The sequence below is a fragment of the Papio anubis genome, chromosome 6, assembly GCF_008728515.1.
Source record: "Papio anubis isolate 15944 chromosome 6, Panubis1.0, whole genome shotgun sequence".
Lineage (NCBI taxonomy): Eukaryota > Metazoa > Chordata > Mammalia > Primates > Cercopithecidae > Papio > Papio anubis.
The window spans coordinates 27,901,225-27,919,330 of record NC_044981.1 but is presented as its reverse complement, the minus strand read 5'-3'; the positions used below and the strand labels follow the sequence as shown (position 1 = coordinate 27,919,330).

The window sequence follows — 18,106 nt, the reverse complement described above, 5'->3', positions numbered from 1 at the left end:
TTTTACATTTTTACATTTATAAATTTTCACTTCAGCATGGGTATTCTGATGATTGAAAAGTGCTAGCTTCCAAATAAAGGCCTTCCCTCATACACTACATTCATAATGGTGCTGCTCTCCAGTGTGGATTCTCTGGTGGGTGACCAGAGCTGAACCACAATGAACCTTTTACTATCTTCTTCAGACCAATAGGGTTTTTCTGCAGTGCAGATTCTCTGATGTTTAATAAGGCTGTCACAGCACCTTGAGGCTTTGCTACACCCACGAATATAGATAAGGCTCTTGTCCAAAATGAATTTACTTATGTTCAATAATACTGAGCTCACACAGAAGGCCTTCCACACTGAAGATATCCAGAAGAGCTCTCTGATGTCTGACAAGACACTGACAAGATCCAGTGTCTTAAGATTTTGCCACATTCTTTTTTATTTTTTTTATTTATTTATTTTTTAAATTTATTATTATTATACTGTAAGTTGTAGGGTACATGTGCATAACGTGCAGGTTTGTTACATATGTATACTTGTGCCTTGTTGGTGTGCTGCATTGCATTGGGAGTTATACCTGATTTTGCCACATTCTTCACTCTCATGGAAGCCCTCTCCAGGATGGCTTCTCTGTTGTTTCATGGAACTTGGGTTTACACTGAAGGTCTTTCCATGTTGAGGATAAACACAGGGCTTTCCTCCAGTTTGGACATGCTGGTGTTCAAGTCAGGGCTGCTGGTATATTAAGGCTTTTTTAAATAGGGAGGGATATTTTCAGAAAAATGACTTTCCCACTAACTTTACATTGAGAGCCTGCTTGTTTTATTACAGTTGCTGAGGTTGAAAATCATGCGCAAACTGAAAGGAGGGTTTCCCACTCTCAGAGCATTGGCAGGACTGAATTTCAGAGCAAATTCTCCCAGGTGTCTCAGGTTCCTTTATCAGTGATACTCTCCTTAGCTTTAGGCAACGTCTGTTGTGCTTCTTCAAAGGGGATCTCCCCTCACTTGGGAAAACTATTCAGAAGCCCATGAACTTGTTCAGTGTTGGGTCCCTAATAAATGTTTCTATTTAGTCCCCCGGGCATCATTCTGTGTTGGACTTCCTCTGGAAAAGTCTTGCTTTGAAACAGACTCCTGTTTAAGGCCAGGAGTCACCATCTGAAAGAACAGGTTGATTATGCAATTAGCACCTTTTTCCTGGAGACAGAAAGGGGAATTCTAATGTAACATATATGAGTAGCCTACAGAGAGAACCTACCTAAAACACACTCTTTATATATGAAGGCTCTAAGTAAGGATATATGTTTGCTTTTTCATTGATTTCTGTTCTTATCTTTAGTACTTTCTGCCTTCAGCTTTCTTTGGGTTTATTTTCCTGTTCTGAAACAGTAGGTCTCAATAAATGGTAGACAGTAGTAGTAGTAGTAGTATCGTTAAAGCAAAACAGGAGAAGTAAAATAGAAGTAAGAGGATTGGGGAGATTCAATACTGATACAAGATCTACTATGAAGATAATAACATAGAAAGCAGAAGATGAAAGAGGTCATCATATCAACATCAATAAAGTATTTTACTATGTACTTGGAGAAAGGATAAGAAATTCAAAGCTGACGGGGTATCAGAGAATATCTGGTCTGTTTACCTCATTTTTAAGGATACAGAAATTGAGGCCCAGGTATGGGGCATGAGCCTAGGTAATACGGTTACTCAGAGGTAATGACTGGATGAGACCAAGGGCTCCTGAATCTCAATCTCACTTTTAGAGTTTTTACTAGCATACCTCATGACTCTTTAAAGCCCAACATGGTACATAGACATAAACCTTCAGATTAAAACTCTCATAATACAGCACTGTGGTTAAGAGAAAAGACTGTGAAGTCAGACTTCTGGTTTCAATTCCTGGCTCTACCGTTTCCTAATGGACAGGTTATTCAATGTCTCTGTTCTTCAACTTCTTCAGCTATAAAATGCGAATACAGAAGTATCTGTCTCATAGCATTGTTATTCATTGAGAAAAATATATATATATATAGGCATTCAGGAAAAGCCCTGGTATAGAAAGCATACCATAAATATTGGCTATCAGGGTAGATATGCTATCTCAATAATAGATTATTGTTATTACACACTGAATTCTTTGTAAGGATTATTTTCCCCACCCCACAGATACTAGGCTTGGTAATTTGAGTTGTTTTAGCAGTGACATATGCTCCTCCAGAGTAGCTAATTTAAATCCATCACATAGTCCTACAACTGTTTTTTCTATTGCTGTAAGAGCAGCACATTCAAGGTAGGACTGCTCCTCTAGCCTGGATCCTAGAATAGAGAGAATGTATTGCACAGCTGCAACTGACCCATAACTGATGTGTAAGAATAAACCTTTGTTATTGCAAGCCACTGAGATTTGGGAGGTTGTTGGTTACATGACAAAAAGCTAATTGATCCTAATTAGCCCAAAATGACTTGTACAATCTCAAGCCATACCAAGGGCTGCAAAGAATCCATAAAGAATAATAATCATCCCTGCAGTCAAAAAACTCACAATCAAAGGAGCAGGACAAGAGAGACACATACAAAGTAAAATAGGGCTGGGTGCGGTGGTTCACGTCTGTAATCCTAGCACTTTGGCAGACCATGGCAGGTGGATTAGCTGAGCTCAGGAGTTTGAGACCAGCCTGGGCAACACGGTGAAACTCCATCTCTACTGAAACTACAAAAATGAGCTGGGCAAGGTGGCGTATGCCTATAGTCCCAGCTACTGAGGAGGCTGAGGCATGAGAATCGCTTGAAACTGGGAATTGGAAGTTGCCTTGAGTTGACATTGTGCCACTGCATCCCAGGCTAAGCAACAGAGTGAGAAACTGGCTCAAAACAAAAAAACAAAGCAAAAGAGAAGATGAATGTTCTAAGAAAGAAACAATGTGCTATGGGAGGTGAAAGAAGAGGAAGATTGGAAGTAGTTACAGAAATGCAAATATGTTTGTTTAGAAATCAGACATCAATAGAGCTCAACCTAAAATGTTTTAATGAACTGTGCAACTTGTTCTAAACATCTTCCAGGTTGAAGCTTTCCTACTTTTTGATAAAGAAGTTTGGAATCCCAACTAAGCACCCAAACTGTGATGTAGAAGATTCAGAGTTTTTTCATGAGGAACAAATTGTCTTTACTTAGAAAGTCGTCTACTACTCATGCTCATGCTGAAGTGGGTTGGCTTTATAGCTGGGCAAGAATAAAGTTTAGCTATCTATTCACACATCCATCCCCTAAACCATCACAAAAAGAATCTGAGGTAGCTATAAAGAATATGTGATCACAGATACTTGTCACAGAATTCAATCATGAATCTTAAGCCAATACTTGCTTAATGTATGTGAAATCTGAGAGACACTACTTGATAATCATTTAACTTTCCATCCATTTAGATTCTTGAAGTTGAACCCTTTTGATTATCAAAATCAAGATTATATAAAGCAAATCCCTGAACATACTCTTAGCATCATGTAGAAATGCTTCACTAAGTTAGAAATTTCATGGGAGAATGAACTAAAACTATATTCAATAGCTTGGATCCATCTCACAATGTCAAAAGAAACAAGTCAGCCACAAAGGAGTTATGTGGTATACACAAAGTTCAAAAACAGGCATAATTCATCATGGTGTTACAAGGAATCATGGGGATAAAGGCTTCTGGAAGGCTGAAAATATTATTTCTTGACCTGGGTGTGGGCTACACAAGTGTGTTCACTTAGTTTAAGTGATAAAATTGTATGCTTATGATTTGTATATTGTAGGTGTGTTGTAATTTAATAGAAGTTAACACAAGATTTTGTGGGATTGTTTTAGGGTTCACTATGACCCATTTTTTCTTTTTAAAACTATAGTTGAAGACAATATCTATTATTTAATATATTTTACACAGGGATTCAAGCAATATGTTTATCTGAATTTAGTTCCAGGAAAAAGTTCATCTCTGCAGTCAAAGAGAGTTGCTTTCTTTTGTTAGGCAAATAAAAAACAATATAAAACAACTTATTTTCCCTTTTGCTAATTGCCAGAAAACTTCAACTTCAGTGCTCAAGTGCATTAATCAATTATTTCTGAGAAGAGAAAAATTTATCATCTGCAGTAGGTTGAGTGGTGGCCCCCAAAAAGTTATGTCTGTGTCCTAACCCCTGGAATCTGTGAATGTGACCTTATTTGAAAAAAGGGTCTTGGCAGATAATTACTAAGTTTATGATCTCAAGAAAAGATCAGCCTGGAATATCCAGGTGGGCCCTAAATCCAGTGACAAGGATCCCTGTAAGAGATAGGAAAGGAGAAGACAGACAGTAGACAAAAGCTGTGTGAATACAAAGGTTGAGATTTGAGTGATGTGGCTACAAGCCTAGGATTCCTAGAATCTGGAAGAGGCCAGGAAGTACCCTAGAGCTTTCAGATGGAGTGCAGCCCTGCCAACAACTTAATTTGGACTTTTAGCCTCCAGAGCAGTGTGAAAATAAATTTCTGTTGTTTCATGCCACCAAGTTTGTGGTAATCTACTATGGCAACCCTATGAAACTAATACCATCTGAAGAGTTCAAACAAGGGGACACTCTGCCTTTGTTTTAGCTCTCATCAACAAGTTTCCTTTTGGGGCATAACTAGTGCCCCGTTTTGGGGGTAATTTTTGTTTAAAATGGTACCCAAATATAGTGGTGAAGTGCTGTCTAGTGTTCCTAAGTGCAACAAGACTGTTATGTGCCTTACAGAGAAAATAGGTGTGTTAGATAAGCTTCATTCATGCATGAGTGACAGTGCTATTGGCTATAAATACAATGTTAATGATTCAACAATTCAGTACATCCAGAAAAAGGAAGAGCAAATTTGGTTGAGGTCACTAGGGAAAGTGCTAAAAAGCCACATCTACAGTGTGGGATGAAGCTAAGAAAAAGCCAGGCACGGTGGCGCATGCCTGTAATCCTAGCTACTCAGGAGGTTGAGACAGGAGAATCACTTGAACCAGGGAGGCGGAGGTTGCGGTGAGCCAATATTGTGCCGTTGCACTCTAGCCTGGGCAACAAGAGTGAAACTCCATCTCAAAAAAAAGAAAAAAAAATTGAGAATTCATGAGATGACAACTAATTAAAGAAAAAAACCAAGAACATGTGAAACCCATCTAAGTTAGTGCTGGCTGTCTCCCATACTGTGGAAAATGTTAAAAGTGTGTGTGTGTAAAATGTTAAAGTTTCAGGCAAGACAGGTTCTAAATATTAGAAGGCTATGGAATATTTTTTAAACACCTGTGTAGTATTATACAGAAAAGGGTTATGTGGAAGAGCTGCTTTCCTTATTTATTTTTATTTTTTATTTTTAGAGAGACAGGGTCTTGTTATGTTGCCTAGGGTGGTCTCAAACTTCTGGCCTTGTGATCCTCCTGCCCTGTCCTCCCAATGTGCTGGAATTGCAGGTGTAAGCCACCTACCTGCTCAGCCAAGGAAGAGCTGCTTTCAAACCCTGATGGGACTGGTTTATTTCACAAGCATGTTGGCGAACAAATGTTTACAATGCAAATGACATATGGATTGATGAAAATATTATGAGTACAGGCTCACAGGAATTTAACCCCCCATTAACTCTAGGAACAACAGTTCAGTACTCATTAATTCAGTGTTTGTGGTAACATTATAGGACCCAACTGACGGTAAGTAATGCGAACTGATTGTATATAGTCGTTCCTCGGTATCTGTTGGGGACTGGTTCCAGGACACCTCAGCATGCACAAGTCCCTTATATAAAACAACATGGTATTTACATATAACTACACACATCCTCCTATATACTTTTAAATCATCTCAAGGTTACTGGTCATACCTAATTTAATGAAAATGCTATGTAAATAGTTGCTATACTATATTTTTAAAATGTTCTATTATTTTAGAAATCAGCTACCAGTGGAGCGCAACCTAAAATATTTTAATGAACTGTGCAACCACCAAGTAAGACTTGTTCTAAAGTCTTGTTTTTGTGCAGGTTAAACAGAGTCAAGAAAATGTGAAACCCTTCTCAGCTAGTGCTGGTTAGCTCGCATACAGGTAGTGTGAAAAATGTTAAATTTTTAGGCAAGGCAGGTTGTGAAGATCAGGATCAAGATAACTATTTATTTATTTAATTATTATTATTTCTGAATACTGACAATACACGGTTGAATCCATGGATGTGGAACCTGTGGACGGGAAGAGCCAATTTCTGAGGGTAACAAATGGGAAAATGATTTCGTTTGAGTCTAAGAGGTTGGCAGCCTTCTATTTCTCTTCTGCTGAGTGTATCCAAAGAAGTGAATGGTTAGCAAAGGCTTGGAATATCCAAGTTTCAAAAATGTTGGAGGTATGAGAGAAGGGTAATCTCAAGATGAGTCACTGGAGAAAGGAACCTACAGGTGAGGTCACAGCAGGCCTTCCAGACAAAGATGCCAACTATTACCACTTCTTTTTATCATGGTAGTAGAGGTCATACTAATGTAATAAGGGGGAAAGAAAGTATAAAAATTTGAAAGGAAGAAATACAACTGTCATTATTTGCAAATGGTATATGTAAAGACCAAAAATATCTATATGTTGTTAGAATGCTGGCTACAAAGTCAATATATAAAAATCAATGCTAAGTCTCTGTAAACAGAAAGTAAATTTTAAAAAATGACACTACTAACAATTACATGGAAGCAATGTCAAATGTCTAGAGATAAATCTAATACAGATCATTAAGACCAACACAGAAAGCCATAAAATATTATTGGGAAAAATTAAGACCCTAAAGAAATGGAATGCTATACCATGTTCATGAATTAGAAAATTCATGCAAGAATGTTGATTCTCCCCATTAATCTCTAGATTCAATACACTCTCAATCAAAATCCCAATAATTTTTTAGAAGGGAGTGGGTCAAATTTGACAGCTGATTCTAAAATTTATATGTAAATGCAAAGAACCAGGAACAGCCAAGACACTTATGAAGCAGGAGAAGAAGGTGGTGTTAAGAACTAAGCTGATGCAGAAAGAACTGAGCTGTCAGGTGTTGTGGTGGTCAGTTAAAACATGCCAAAACGATAAGGTATCAGTCAAGCCTTCCATCAGCAGTAGCATTAGCAAGAGGCTCAGCAGGAAAAAGTGCTGGCTCCTGCAGTGTTACATTCTTACCCATGGAACAGAGTCAAGCAAGCGTCAAAAGAATCAGCCAAGTATGGGGATCATCTTACTACTAAGACAAACCTGAATAAAAGGCTCCATCCATTTTATGGGCCTAAGGGCTGGTAGGAGAAAGAGTGAAAATTGCTAGGAGTGGAAAAGTACTAAATATTGAAAGTGAAGACAAGTGGCATCAAGGTTCCTGATCCCAGTAAAAAGGTCTCAGAATTGTTTAGAGGAGGCCACCAATAAACAGACCTCCAAATAGAGGTGCTTGGTATGCAGATATGCCGAACAGCATGGCTGGGCTGGGGGTCTGGGTCCTTGACTGCAACTTTCTTCAGAGACTGCAATGCATTGGCTGTGCCCCAAGTCTGGCATGGGAAGCGTAGCTTTCCTTCATGAGGTGTACGGACTTTGTAACTGCCTATGGTTGGGCCTGAAAAATGACACATAAAATTTGGCACGGAGTCTGACTCTTCAAGTAGGATGATTTGCTCCACTGGATACCAGAACGATGTAAAGCTACAATAATTAGGAAAATCTCATATTGATGCAGGGAGAGCCAAATAAAGCAATGGAACGTAACAGAGAAACTAGAAACAGATCCATGCATTTTTGGAAAATTAATTAATGACAAATTGGCACTGTAGAACAGTGGGAAATAACAGGCATTCCCATAAGTGATGAAGGATGAAAAGAATATCCATATGGGAAAAGAATGAAATTAGACTTTACCTCACTCAGGAAGAAAAATAAATTTCAAATGGATTACAGATACAAATGAGAAAGCAAATTAGAAAACTTTTTAGAATGGTCGAGATTATCCTCATGATCTTAAGGGCGAGAAAGAATTATTCAAAAGACACAAGACACACACGAAAGAAAAAGATTGATACATTTGACTATATTAAAATTAAAAACTTATATTCATCAAAAGACACCATTAAGAGAATAAAAGGCAAACTATAAAGATGGAGATAATATTTGCATCCTCTATGAAAAGAGCTCATATCCAGAATATGTAAATAATTCCTATAAACATGTAAAAAAATTGAACAGAACTTTCCAAAAGAATACCAGACAGTAATAAGTAAGCAAGGAAGCTAACCTACTCTTAGTCCAAGAGATGTCACCTCATCTTTCAAGGTTACTAGCTGCATGACAATAAAAAGTGGCCTGAGTAAGAGCTGCTATGCCCTTGCAATGTTGGCACACCCAACAAGACATGTAGGAGTGCAAGGCCCAAGGAGGATGGTCTCTCCCAAAAATGGTACACTGAGTTACAACATAAAATGGGTTTTTTACTGCACAAAATGTTTGAAGAAACACTGGTCTAAAGAATATGCTTCACACTTCTTAGCAGAACAAAGAATGTCATGGTCTGGTCATAATATACTACTTTCATATGCATATTCTATGATTCTCGAAATATAATCAAGGTCCATGAAAACTTCCTTCTTTACCCCCAGATGCATTGTGCTTTTTCACATGCTATTCTCACTGTACCTTCCCTCATTCTTCTTTATCATATGGCTCAAGAACTCATTTTTTTTCCTCCAAACTTTCGTCCTCCTCCAAAGCCTTTCCAATTGTTTTCGTGAGTCATTGTTAAACCTTCTTCAGTGCAAAGTACTCTACAAATCCAGTGGCTTTATCACAGTATTCGTTGTTTTCTATCTACTCTCTTCTCCCTGTCACCAAATAGCCTGCGAGTCCCCTGAGATTAGGGTGCTTTTTTTCACTTATTTTTGTATTCCTAGCACCTGGCACAAGACCCAACCTAAAACAAATAATCACTAGTACCTTACTTTGAGCTCAAAAGGAATAACCACAGTACACATATCCTGACTGCTTAATGGTTAAATTCTTCAACAAAATAAATTTATTTTCAGAAATAGCTCCTCCTTCAAAGTCTTCAGAATACCACTCACTGCTTAGTATTTATAGTTGCGCTGGTTTGGAGTGGGATATGGCATCACATTCAGTGCTGATCCCAAAAGGGTGTCCTCCACCCAGATGACTGTCTGTAAACCTCCATTCTAGAAACAAACCAAGATAGTTGGGGTTAGAAAGGTAAACATTAAAAACATTGAAGATAACAGCACAGAAATAGGGTGACAGGTCAAATAAAGGAAAACCTAGTCTCCTTCAATTGCCAAAGACAGGAAGAAGCAGGGCAAAAGAATTCACACATGAAGTCAGCAAAGCAAAGAGAACTTCTTGAAGCCCTTCACTTCTGCTATAAGTACAGTATGTGTTTTAACTTCTCTAATGTGCCCCATTCCCTGAGTAAGGTCCATTTCCTCAATGTGAGCTCCAGAACCATGATCTTCTTTGCCTTCAATCCCCATATCCAGGCCTTGGGCAGGGCTGTAGGCACTACTCCAATACCAGAGGCTTCATCATGTGCTTTTCCACATGCATCTCTGACCTTAGTGCCTTCTGGTCACAAGTTGGCTCAGAGCTTCATGAGGTCCAGTGTGTTTTACAGCTGACTTGCCTGAAGTGCTGATTAGGATAATTCATGGAAACTGTGCATCCCTTTGCAACACAGAGCCTCTTTCTGAGAAGTGAACAACATTTCACCTTCCCAGAGAGCGTTCTCTATAATCTATTCCAAATGTGAACCACCAAAGCTATCTGTAATTTCTATCAATTTGGCATATTCATCTTGAACCTCACATGAATTAAATTTCAGGAATAAAAAATTTCAGGACTATTACTCAGGAGGGAGAAATCACTGTTAAAATAGAAAAACAGCCTAACCTGGTGGCTTATGCCTGTAATTCCAGCACTTAGGTAGGATAAGGCGGGAGGATCGCTTGAGCAGGGGAAGTGGAGACCAGCCTGGGTAACATAGTAAGACCTTGTCTCTCCAAAAAATAAGAAATTAGCAGGCATGGTGGTGCAAACCTGTAGAACCAGCTATTTGGGAGGCTGAGATGGGAGGATCACTTGAGCCCAGGAAGCTGAAGCGGCAGTGAGGTGGGATCACACTACTGTACTCCAGCCTGGATGATACAGCAAGATCCTGCTTCAAAAGGGAAAAAAAAAAAAAAAAAAAAAAAAAAGAAAGAAAAATAGTAACAAAGTAATTTTAAAGTCCAGATTTCTCTCCTGAGTTTCACATGTGCAAATACAGGCTTTGGAGATTAGGGTTAGGAAGTGAGATCATGGTCTGGTGGACAGCTCTAGTGGGATTCCCATAGACAAAGCAAAAACATTTTCAAAATCAAACTCACCTCTCAAATCTGAGTATTCTTGGTTGACATTAGGTATCGAGCTTCACATAGTCATCCTAAAACCAACACCAACCTCGAAAATTCCCCAAATGTCCCATTATTATACCTCTGAGCCTTTGCATATACGACACCACACACAGCAGTGAGCTATGATCAGCTATGAGCAAGGGTCAGAAGTCAGAAATACTTAAATCTCCTCGGGAAGTTTTTGTCTTTGTTTTGTTTGCGTTGGTTGAGGAACCTCAGTCAAACTCAAAAGCTTATTGAATCAGTAAGTCAAAAAAGGTTTAAGGCTTTTTGACTATGCAAGAATCTCCCTGAAAAATTATCTGTTGGGTTTCCTACCTAAAAAGATGCTCTACCTTCTGCCAAGAAGTCACAAACACATCTAATCATCCTAAGAGCACAGTGGTACATCAAAGGCAAAGAAAGATAAATGGGTTGGTATTTTCCAGATTCAACTAAGGATATGTCCTTCCTCTCTCACCAATTGCTTCCAATGTCAAAATCTAATGTTTTATCTATAACACCAACAGCAACAAAACAACAACAAAAGGCTTGCTCATAAGAGGAAAATGTTTGAATTGCTAGTTTGCTCTAAGCCAACATAAACTGCATTATATACTATATGGTTTTTAAATGGCTTTACCTTATGAGTTGCAAAATTACATTCTCAGAAGTAGATGTGATTTTAGAGCCTTAGAAACAATGCTGATGGAGTTACTTTTCAGTGATTTCTCACTTCAGTATTTCAAGGATGAAGTGTCAATTAAGGGATTAACTTTAACCATACTCTTCTTTCGATGGTATCTTCTGATGTAACAAAAGCCCTTTGGAATATATTTGCCACATAAATCACTGATGACACTTTCCTTTGGCATGTATTTTCTGGTGTTTAGTAAGATTAGAACTCCCACGGAAAGCTTTCCCACACTCTTCACACTCATATGGTTTCTCTCCAGTATGGATTCTCTGGTGATGAATAAGGGTTGAGATCTGGCTGAACGCTTTTCCACACTCTCCACACTCATAGGGCTTTTCTCCAGAGTGAATCCTCTGGTGATTAATAAGTGCTGAGTTCACATAGAAGGCCTTCCCACATTCCTTACACTCATACGGCTTTTCTCCTGTATGGATTCTCTGATGCTTGATGAGGGCTGAGCTCACACTGAAAGCTTTTCCACACTCATCACACTCATAAGGTTTCTCACCAGTATGGATTCTCTGGTGTTTGATAAGGTCTGAGCTCACACTAAATGCTTTGCCACACTCATTACATTCATAGGGTTTCTCTCCATTGTGGATTCTCTGATGTATAATCAGGTGTGCCCTTACACTGAAGGCTTTCTTACACTCATTACAAGTATAAGGCTTCTCACCAGTGTGGATTCTTTCATGCACAGTAAGGGTTGAGCGCACGCTAAAGGCTTTTCCACAGTGATCACACTCATAGGGTTTCTCTCCAGTGTGGATTCTCTGATGTCGAACAAGGCCTGAGCTCTGGGCAAACTTCTTTCCGCAATCATTGCATTTATACCGTCTTTCTTCCATGCGCCTACCCTCATGCCTTTCTAACTGGTCCTCATACTGAGAGACTTTTTCATACTCAGGAGTCTGTAAAGTATCCCCATTATATATGCTAGGGACCTTCTGGTGTGGGTCCATCCTTAGAAAAACCTTCCCTTCAGCCCTTCAGAGTTGACACCTTGTTCACACCTCTGGCCTTGAATCCTAAAATAATAAACAGACCTTTGAAATGTGCTTTATTCCTGTTGCTAAAGCAATATAATATGATATAGACTAGAGCTCTCAAACACGTTCAGTAATCCCAGGACACGCCAATCATATGGCACTCACATAAAATGTTTTCATTCAGCCTGTATCATGTCTCAGTAACATCAAAGAACTGCTGGAATGAATATCTGACCCAAACAGCTATTTAAATATATCTTCATGGCACACGCCTATCATCTCAGCTACTTGGGAGGCAAAGGCAGAAGGATCACTTGAGTCTGGGAGATTGAGGCTGTAGTGTGCTGTGATCACGCCACTACACTCCAACCTGGGCAACAGAGCAAGACCCTGTCTCAAAAAATATATATGAATAAATAAAATATCCTCTATAAAGGCATCTAAAACATACACATACAATCTGGAATATAAATAAATATAAAAATAATATATAGTTCCTACTTTTAAAGGCGAATCATATTTAATTAATTGGAAAACAAGACAGAAACTCAAGAGATTTGCAGATAGAGCAGATGAAGGAGGATGGGAATAGAAATGGCAATAGAAACAAATTCAACTGATAAGAAGTTTGGAAAAATGACAATAACACCATTAACAGGTATGTTTTACCACCCACAGGAGTCCATACTACTTGAGATGAAAGAGAGACATGGGGACGAAAAAAGCTCTGTTCATTGCTATGCCACTACTACATCTGCAGCTGTTGTTGCTATGATAAACAGTATCTCAGCAACAGGGATGCTTTGTCTCTGCTGGAATTGTGACAGAATAAACCCTTCACCTCTCCAAAGAAAATGGATGGCTGCTACTTTCTTGGGAACAAACCTAGTTTTGTGTCCAAACTTGATAAAATTTTTGCTTCCAACTCAAATTACACTAATTACCCCTCTCTGCTTTTTTCCACCTTACAAATTGTTTTATGTCTCGACAGTTATAAGTTAACAGTATGCACCCTTGATATGATGAGAATGGCACTTCAACTTTGTGGCCTTCCTCCCCAGAATGTATAACCTCAGTATAATAATGACAAAAACAGTTAAATCCCAATTGAATGATATTCTACAAAACAAACAAACAACAACATTACCAACAAAAACCAACACAAAGCAGAACTGAGGATCCAGACCAACAGAAAATAAGGTCTCCATACCTGCACCCCACTCTCGCAAATTTAGCCCTGTCAGAAAAGCAAGTCGGAGTCACTCCTCTAATTAGGAGTTTTAAGAGCCTCAGAGACAGCCAAGGACAGGACTCAAGATATCAGCCTGCCCCAGCCATCCTCTCTCCCAGGGTTTCTGAGGGTCTACTCTGCCAGTGCAGAAGGGCCAGGCAGGAGATGGGGTAGTGAAGGGAAAGAAATATAAGAGGGAGGATGATGGAGAGGGAGGAAAAGGGAGGAAAGAGAAAAGAGGAGGAGTGTGAGAAAGTGGGTGGAAGAGGGGAGGGGTGGGGAAGGATGGAGGGAAAAGGCAGGCCTGAGGCGACCTGGCACAGTACATAGTTTCTCCCATCCTCCGAGGGTGTCCACCCCAGGGCATAAGCAAAACCCTAGAAGAAAGTCAAGAGGGAACTCACCTGAAAAACTGCGATTAGACTATCTGACCAAGCGACTGAGGACAGCTGTTGGCCTAGAAAGCTTGACTTTCACTTCCACAGATTGCGCGCCTGGGCATCTGGTCATCTACTCTAGGATCCTGGAGGCTTCCCTCTCAGTGGTTTGTGAGCTGGCCAGAATGGACCGTGTGAAGAAAGGATCGCTTACTCCAAGAAGGCATTTTATGCTTTTTATCTCATTTAATCCTACAGGGCAGACATTCAAGTCCTTCTCGCATATATATAAAAACTGAGAAGCAAATAAATTTTCCGAGGTCAGGCACCTGTTAAAACAGCCAAGATGAAATTTCAATCTAGGGCTTGCTTCCCAGATTAAGCCACTTTATGGCTCCTCAGGGGTTAGTACTCAGAGAGTAATCTCCAAATTAATTTGTAAATTCAACACTATTTCCATGAAAATATCAACTTTTTAGAAGATTTTAATGTTCACCTAGAAGACTAAACATACAGGACTACCTGGGGAAACTGAGAAAGAAGGGTACTTGTCCTAAAGAACTTACATATTACAAAGCCTTAATACTTAAAGTGTGTAGTACTCATGAAAATGGTACAGAAGGCTCAGAAATAGGCACATACATTTAACATACAATAAAGGTAGCAAATAAGTTAAAAAAAAAAGCGAACTCTTCAAATGCATGGTGAGAACTGGATAACCATCTGGAAAGATGGTAAATTAGATTTCTACCTTACTCTATAAACTAGGATATATTCCAAATAAACCAGTTTTAAATGTTATAAATGAAACCATAAAAGTACCAGAGGAAAACATGAGGTGAGTCCTTTATAACCTCAGAATAGAAAGGCCTTCCTCCTGGCCGGGCACAGTTGCTCACGCCTGTCATCCCAGAACTTTGGGAGGCTAAGGTGGGTGGATCACAAGGTCAGGAGTTTGAGACCAGCCTGACCAACAGGGTGAAACCCCGTCTCAACTAAAAATACAAAAATTAGCCGAGCGTGGTGGTGCATGCCTGTAATCCCAGCTACTCAGGAGGCTGAGGCAGGAGAATTGCTTGAACCCGGGAAGCGGAGGTTGCAGTGAGCAGAGACTGCACCACTGCACTCCAGCCTGGGTGACAGAGCGAGACTCCATCTCAAAAAAGAAATGCCCCCCTCTATGAGACAATATCCAGAAGTCATTAATGAAAAGATTGATAAACTTGACCCACATAGAATAAAAACTCCTGTGAGGTAAAACAAACAAACAAAAGCACTTTAAGCAAAGTCAAAGACAAAAAAATGGAAATACAGTTACAATTTCTATTTCTGAAAACTGGCAGCCAAGATGAAGCTCCTGAACGATTAAAAAACGTGGAAATGGCAGATCTGAGCTGTATTCTCTCCTGCTCCAGTCTCACTCTGAACTTAATCAGACTCTGCTAAGCATTCACAACTCACTTATCCTGATCCTATCCTATAGCAGCTGTTTTAAAGTCTCCTCAGGTCCCTTACTTCCAGAATCCCCAGAAGACCACAAAACGCCAAGTTTAGCACAACTCTTCTGTAGAGGGAAGAGTCTGTCATTGACACCTCAGTGGCATATTCCTGGATGGCACTAGAGAATATCTTATTCTCCCTCTGCTTCCAGAGCTGGCATTTCTTGCCTACTTCCTGACTGTATCCAAGAGCTGGGGCCAGAAAAAAAATAAACACATGAGTTTATGAAAGAATCGCTGTAGAAATGAATAAATCAGCAGAACAAGCTAATCCCAGGGAGGTAAGGAGAGTAAGAAATAATTACAACAAATACCTGGATAGCACTTCCTATGTAGCAGGTACTGTTCATGTAATCCTCATAACAACTCTAGACAGGTGCTTTTACTATCCCCATTGACAGATGGCACATAGGCACAGAAAGATAAAATGACTTGGACAAAATCACAGTTAGTCTGGCTTCTGACTTACGTGCCTGTAAAGTAGGGGAAAAAAGGGAAGAATCCCTAAGGGACCAAAAGTTTTAAGATAACTTGATAGTATCTCTCCCCACCTGCTGTCTGGATTCACTCAATTCCTTGAAATCATCCAGCTTAGCCACTTCCCCAAGGAAAATCCTCCCTCCCTCCCCTGGTCAGTGCTGCTCCCTCTCCCAGACCTGGTGTTCCTCAGATAGGATGATCAGGAACTGGCCTCAGCCACTGTCAACTGGACTGCTGGAGCCAGCTTACAGAATGCTGGCCTGTGGAGTTTTCTCATTAACAGAATCCTTGGAACCAGCGAAACCAACTCCTCTAAAGATGCAGTCAAGCGTCTTTTCCTGTAATTGAAGAGTCTTCAAGAACACTTCTGTAAAAGAAAAATTATTTTACTCAAAGAAAAAGCAAAGATTGCCATAGGTGTTACACTACTAACGGTTTTGGGGGGAAAGAAGTGCAATGCTAAATAAGGAGCTAATTTGCAAAGGGCTCTCAGATCACATGCTGGGGCAGCAGGTCTGCAGTGGTGATCTTTCCCATTGCCTTTGAGCACTGGTTGGGATAGTGGAAGGGCTCATGAGAGAACAGCATTAAGGGTGCTGTAAGGTGGTCCTGGCGTGGATGGAGGTGACTGTTAAAGGGAAGGGTAGCCATTTACTGCCAAGCTGAAGTACAGAGAGAACGAATTCTGCATTCAAAATGAAATGTCACGGGGACAATTAAGTGGTGGAACAAGCCTCTCCTGAATTTAGAGCACCGAACACTTATTTCCAATTCTTTGCAATTTCCCCCTTTTGTTTGAAAAAGCTGAAGATCTGGTGGGCAGTGATACCAATTGGTACCAGAAGCACACTTGTAGTTGGTACTCAATGAAGTTCTGAAGACGGCAGTAAAGACCAGGGTTGTAACTGAGAGGGAAGTAGTCCCAACTCTGGGCCCCTGCAGCACTAAATCTCGAGGAAAAACCCTTTCCTGGAAGACTGCATTTGGATACAATCCCCACTGTCCCAGGACGGGTTGCCTCTCCTGGGGTTCCTGCTCACATTCCACCCAGGCAGGCGCGGAGAGAGGAGGTCTGAGGGGTTGCAGCTGTGCAACACCCACCCAAGCGGCACCCAGATGCATACCAGCCTTCTCTGCCTGTGGGCAGCAGCCACCTCCGAGGCCTCGCCGCAGGGAGGAAGTCCCTCTCAGCACTTCCGGGGCGTGCCCCGGAAATCTCTGGGCGGGGCCTGGCTGCGCCCGAGTTTGCCAGAGAGGGGTTGAAACCTCAGCCTGTCCAGGCTGTGGTACGGGCGGGGTCTAGACAGGGAGCGATTTGCTCTGGACCGTCGGCAATGCTATGACTTCCTACCTCACCTCTCCCGAAGGTTGTTTTTGCTTCCTGAGTTTTATCCAGGGCAGGACCACCCGTGTATGTTGGAATTTAAAGATAGTACAGCTGGTGAAATATCTCGTGTGGGCCCTACAGGATCCCTTAAACCGACAAATGGGGCCACAGACATCTGGTCTTATTAGTGATCTGAAAGCCAACACACTATATCCTGTGTGCTTTCTCAAAGATTAGAGACAGGAACCAAGAGCAATCTTTTCAAAACATGACTGCGATACTGCAAAATTTCTCCGGCTATTCAATTATTTATGAAAGAATTTAACTCAAAACACTGTAGTCAGTAAATATACTGGCTTGAACATAAAGCTGATAAAAGGAGTAATTCGTAAAACAAAACATTAGAGGTGGAGGCACAAAGTTTGAATCCATCTTATGGCAGAGCATGAATTAAGAATATACAAGGGTCACATCTGAGAGCATAACTAGGGGAGAATGGGCAAAGCCCCAGGAAACCTAACCAAGTGGCCTCTTTGAGCCTCCATTTACAGAATAATGGATTGGAACACTAAACTTAGCATTCTAGACTATGAATATTTAAATATGACAGAACAAGCAGTTATTTCTTTGGTGTATTACACATTTAAACTGATTTTCTAACTTGGGTTGAACTTTTGAGACCTCTGTCGCCCAGTGGCATAATCACAGCTCACTGCAAGGGCTCAAGGGATCCTCCCACCATATTCTTTTGAGCAGCTGGGACTACAGACGCATCCCACTACACCTGATTAATTTTTTTATTTTTTAAGTTTTTTTTTAGAGACAGTCTTGCTGTTGCTCAGGCTGCTCTTGAACTCCTGGCCTTAAGCAATCCTTCTGTGTCTTGGCCTACCAAAGTGCTGGGATTACAAGCATGAGCCACTGCACCCAGGGGTTGAACCTTTCTAAACCTGCTGGATTAAGTACCACTGAACAGCAAAAGGAAGCTAGTGCTTCTAAAGGCCTACTTTTTAACGATTTAATTTAGGAAATCACATTTCCTCCTACATATTTGCCTTCCTAAATAGGATTAACACAGTATGTTAAAAACTATGTTAAAAACAAG

At 40.4% G+C, this 18,106-nt stretch overlaps 1 protein-coding gene across 13 annotated transcripts; it reads right to left on the bottom strand.

Annotated features, from left to right (window-relative positions):
- Window positions 1-487: 487 nt before the first annotated feature.
- LOC101012591 (zinc finger protein with KRAB and SCAN domains 8-like) lies at window positions 488-17,780 on the bottom strand. 13 transcript variants are annotated; one of them, XM_017957704.3, is made up of 6 exons: window positions 15,851-17,780; window positions 15,509-15,667; window positions 13,723-14,024; window positions 11,045-12,126; window positions 9,085-9,192; window positions 488-1,147 (listed from the first exon to the last, which is right to left on the bottom strand). In XM_017957704.3, the coding sequence occupies exon 4, from the start codon at window positions 12,058-12,060 to the stop codon at window positions 11,251-11,253; it is 810 nt and encodes a 269-aa protein (XP_017813193.1). In that variant the 5' UTR covers window positions 12,061-12,126; window positions 13,723-14,024; window positions 15,509-15,667; window positions 15,851-17,780; the 3' UTR covers window positions 488-1,147; window positions 9,085-9,192; window positions 11,045-11,250. The 13 variants fall into 13 exon arrangements, 9 of the variants coding, with proteins under 9 accessions (XP_017813193.1, XP_017813191.1, XP_009202906.1 ...); XM_017957702.3 differs by lacking the exon at window positions 488-1,147 and having other exon boundaries at window positions 8,998-9,192; window positions 15,851-16,041; window positions 16,799-17,780; XM_009204642.4 differs by lacking the exon at window positions 488-1,147 and having other exon boundaries at window positions 8,998-9,192.
- Between the last annotated feature and the right edge of the window lie 326 nt (window positions 17,781-18,106).

Coding starts and splice junctions, on each gene's coding strand:
- LOC101012591 (XM_017957704.3), bottom strand. CDS start 12,060: ATGGACCCACACCAGAAGGTCCCTAGCATATATAATGGGGATACTTTA.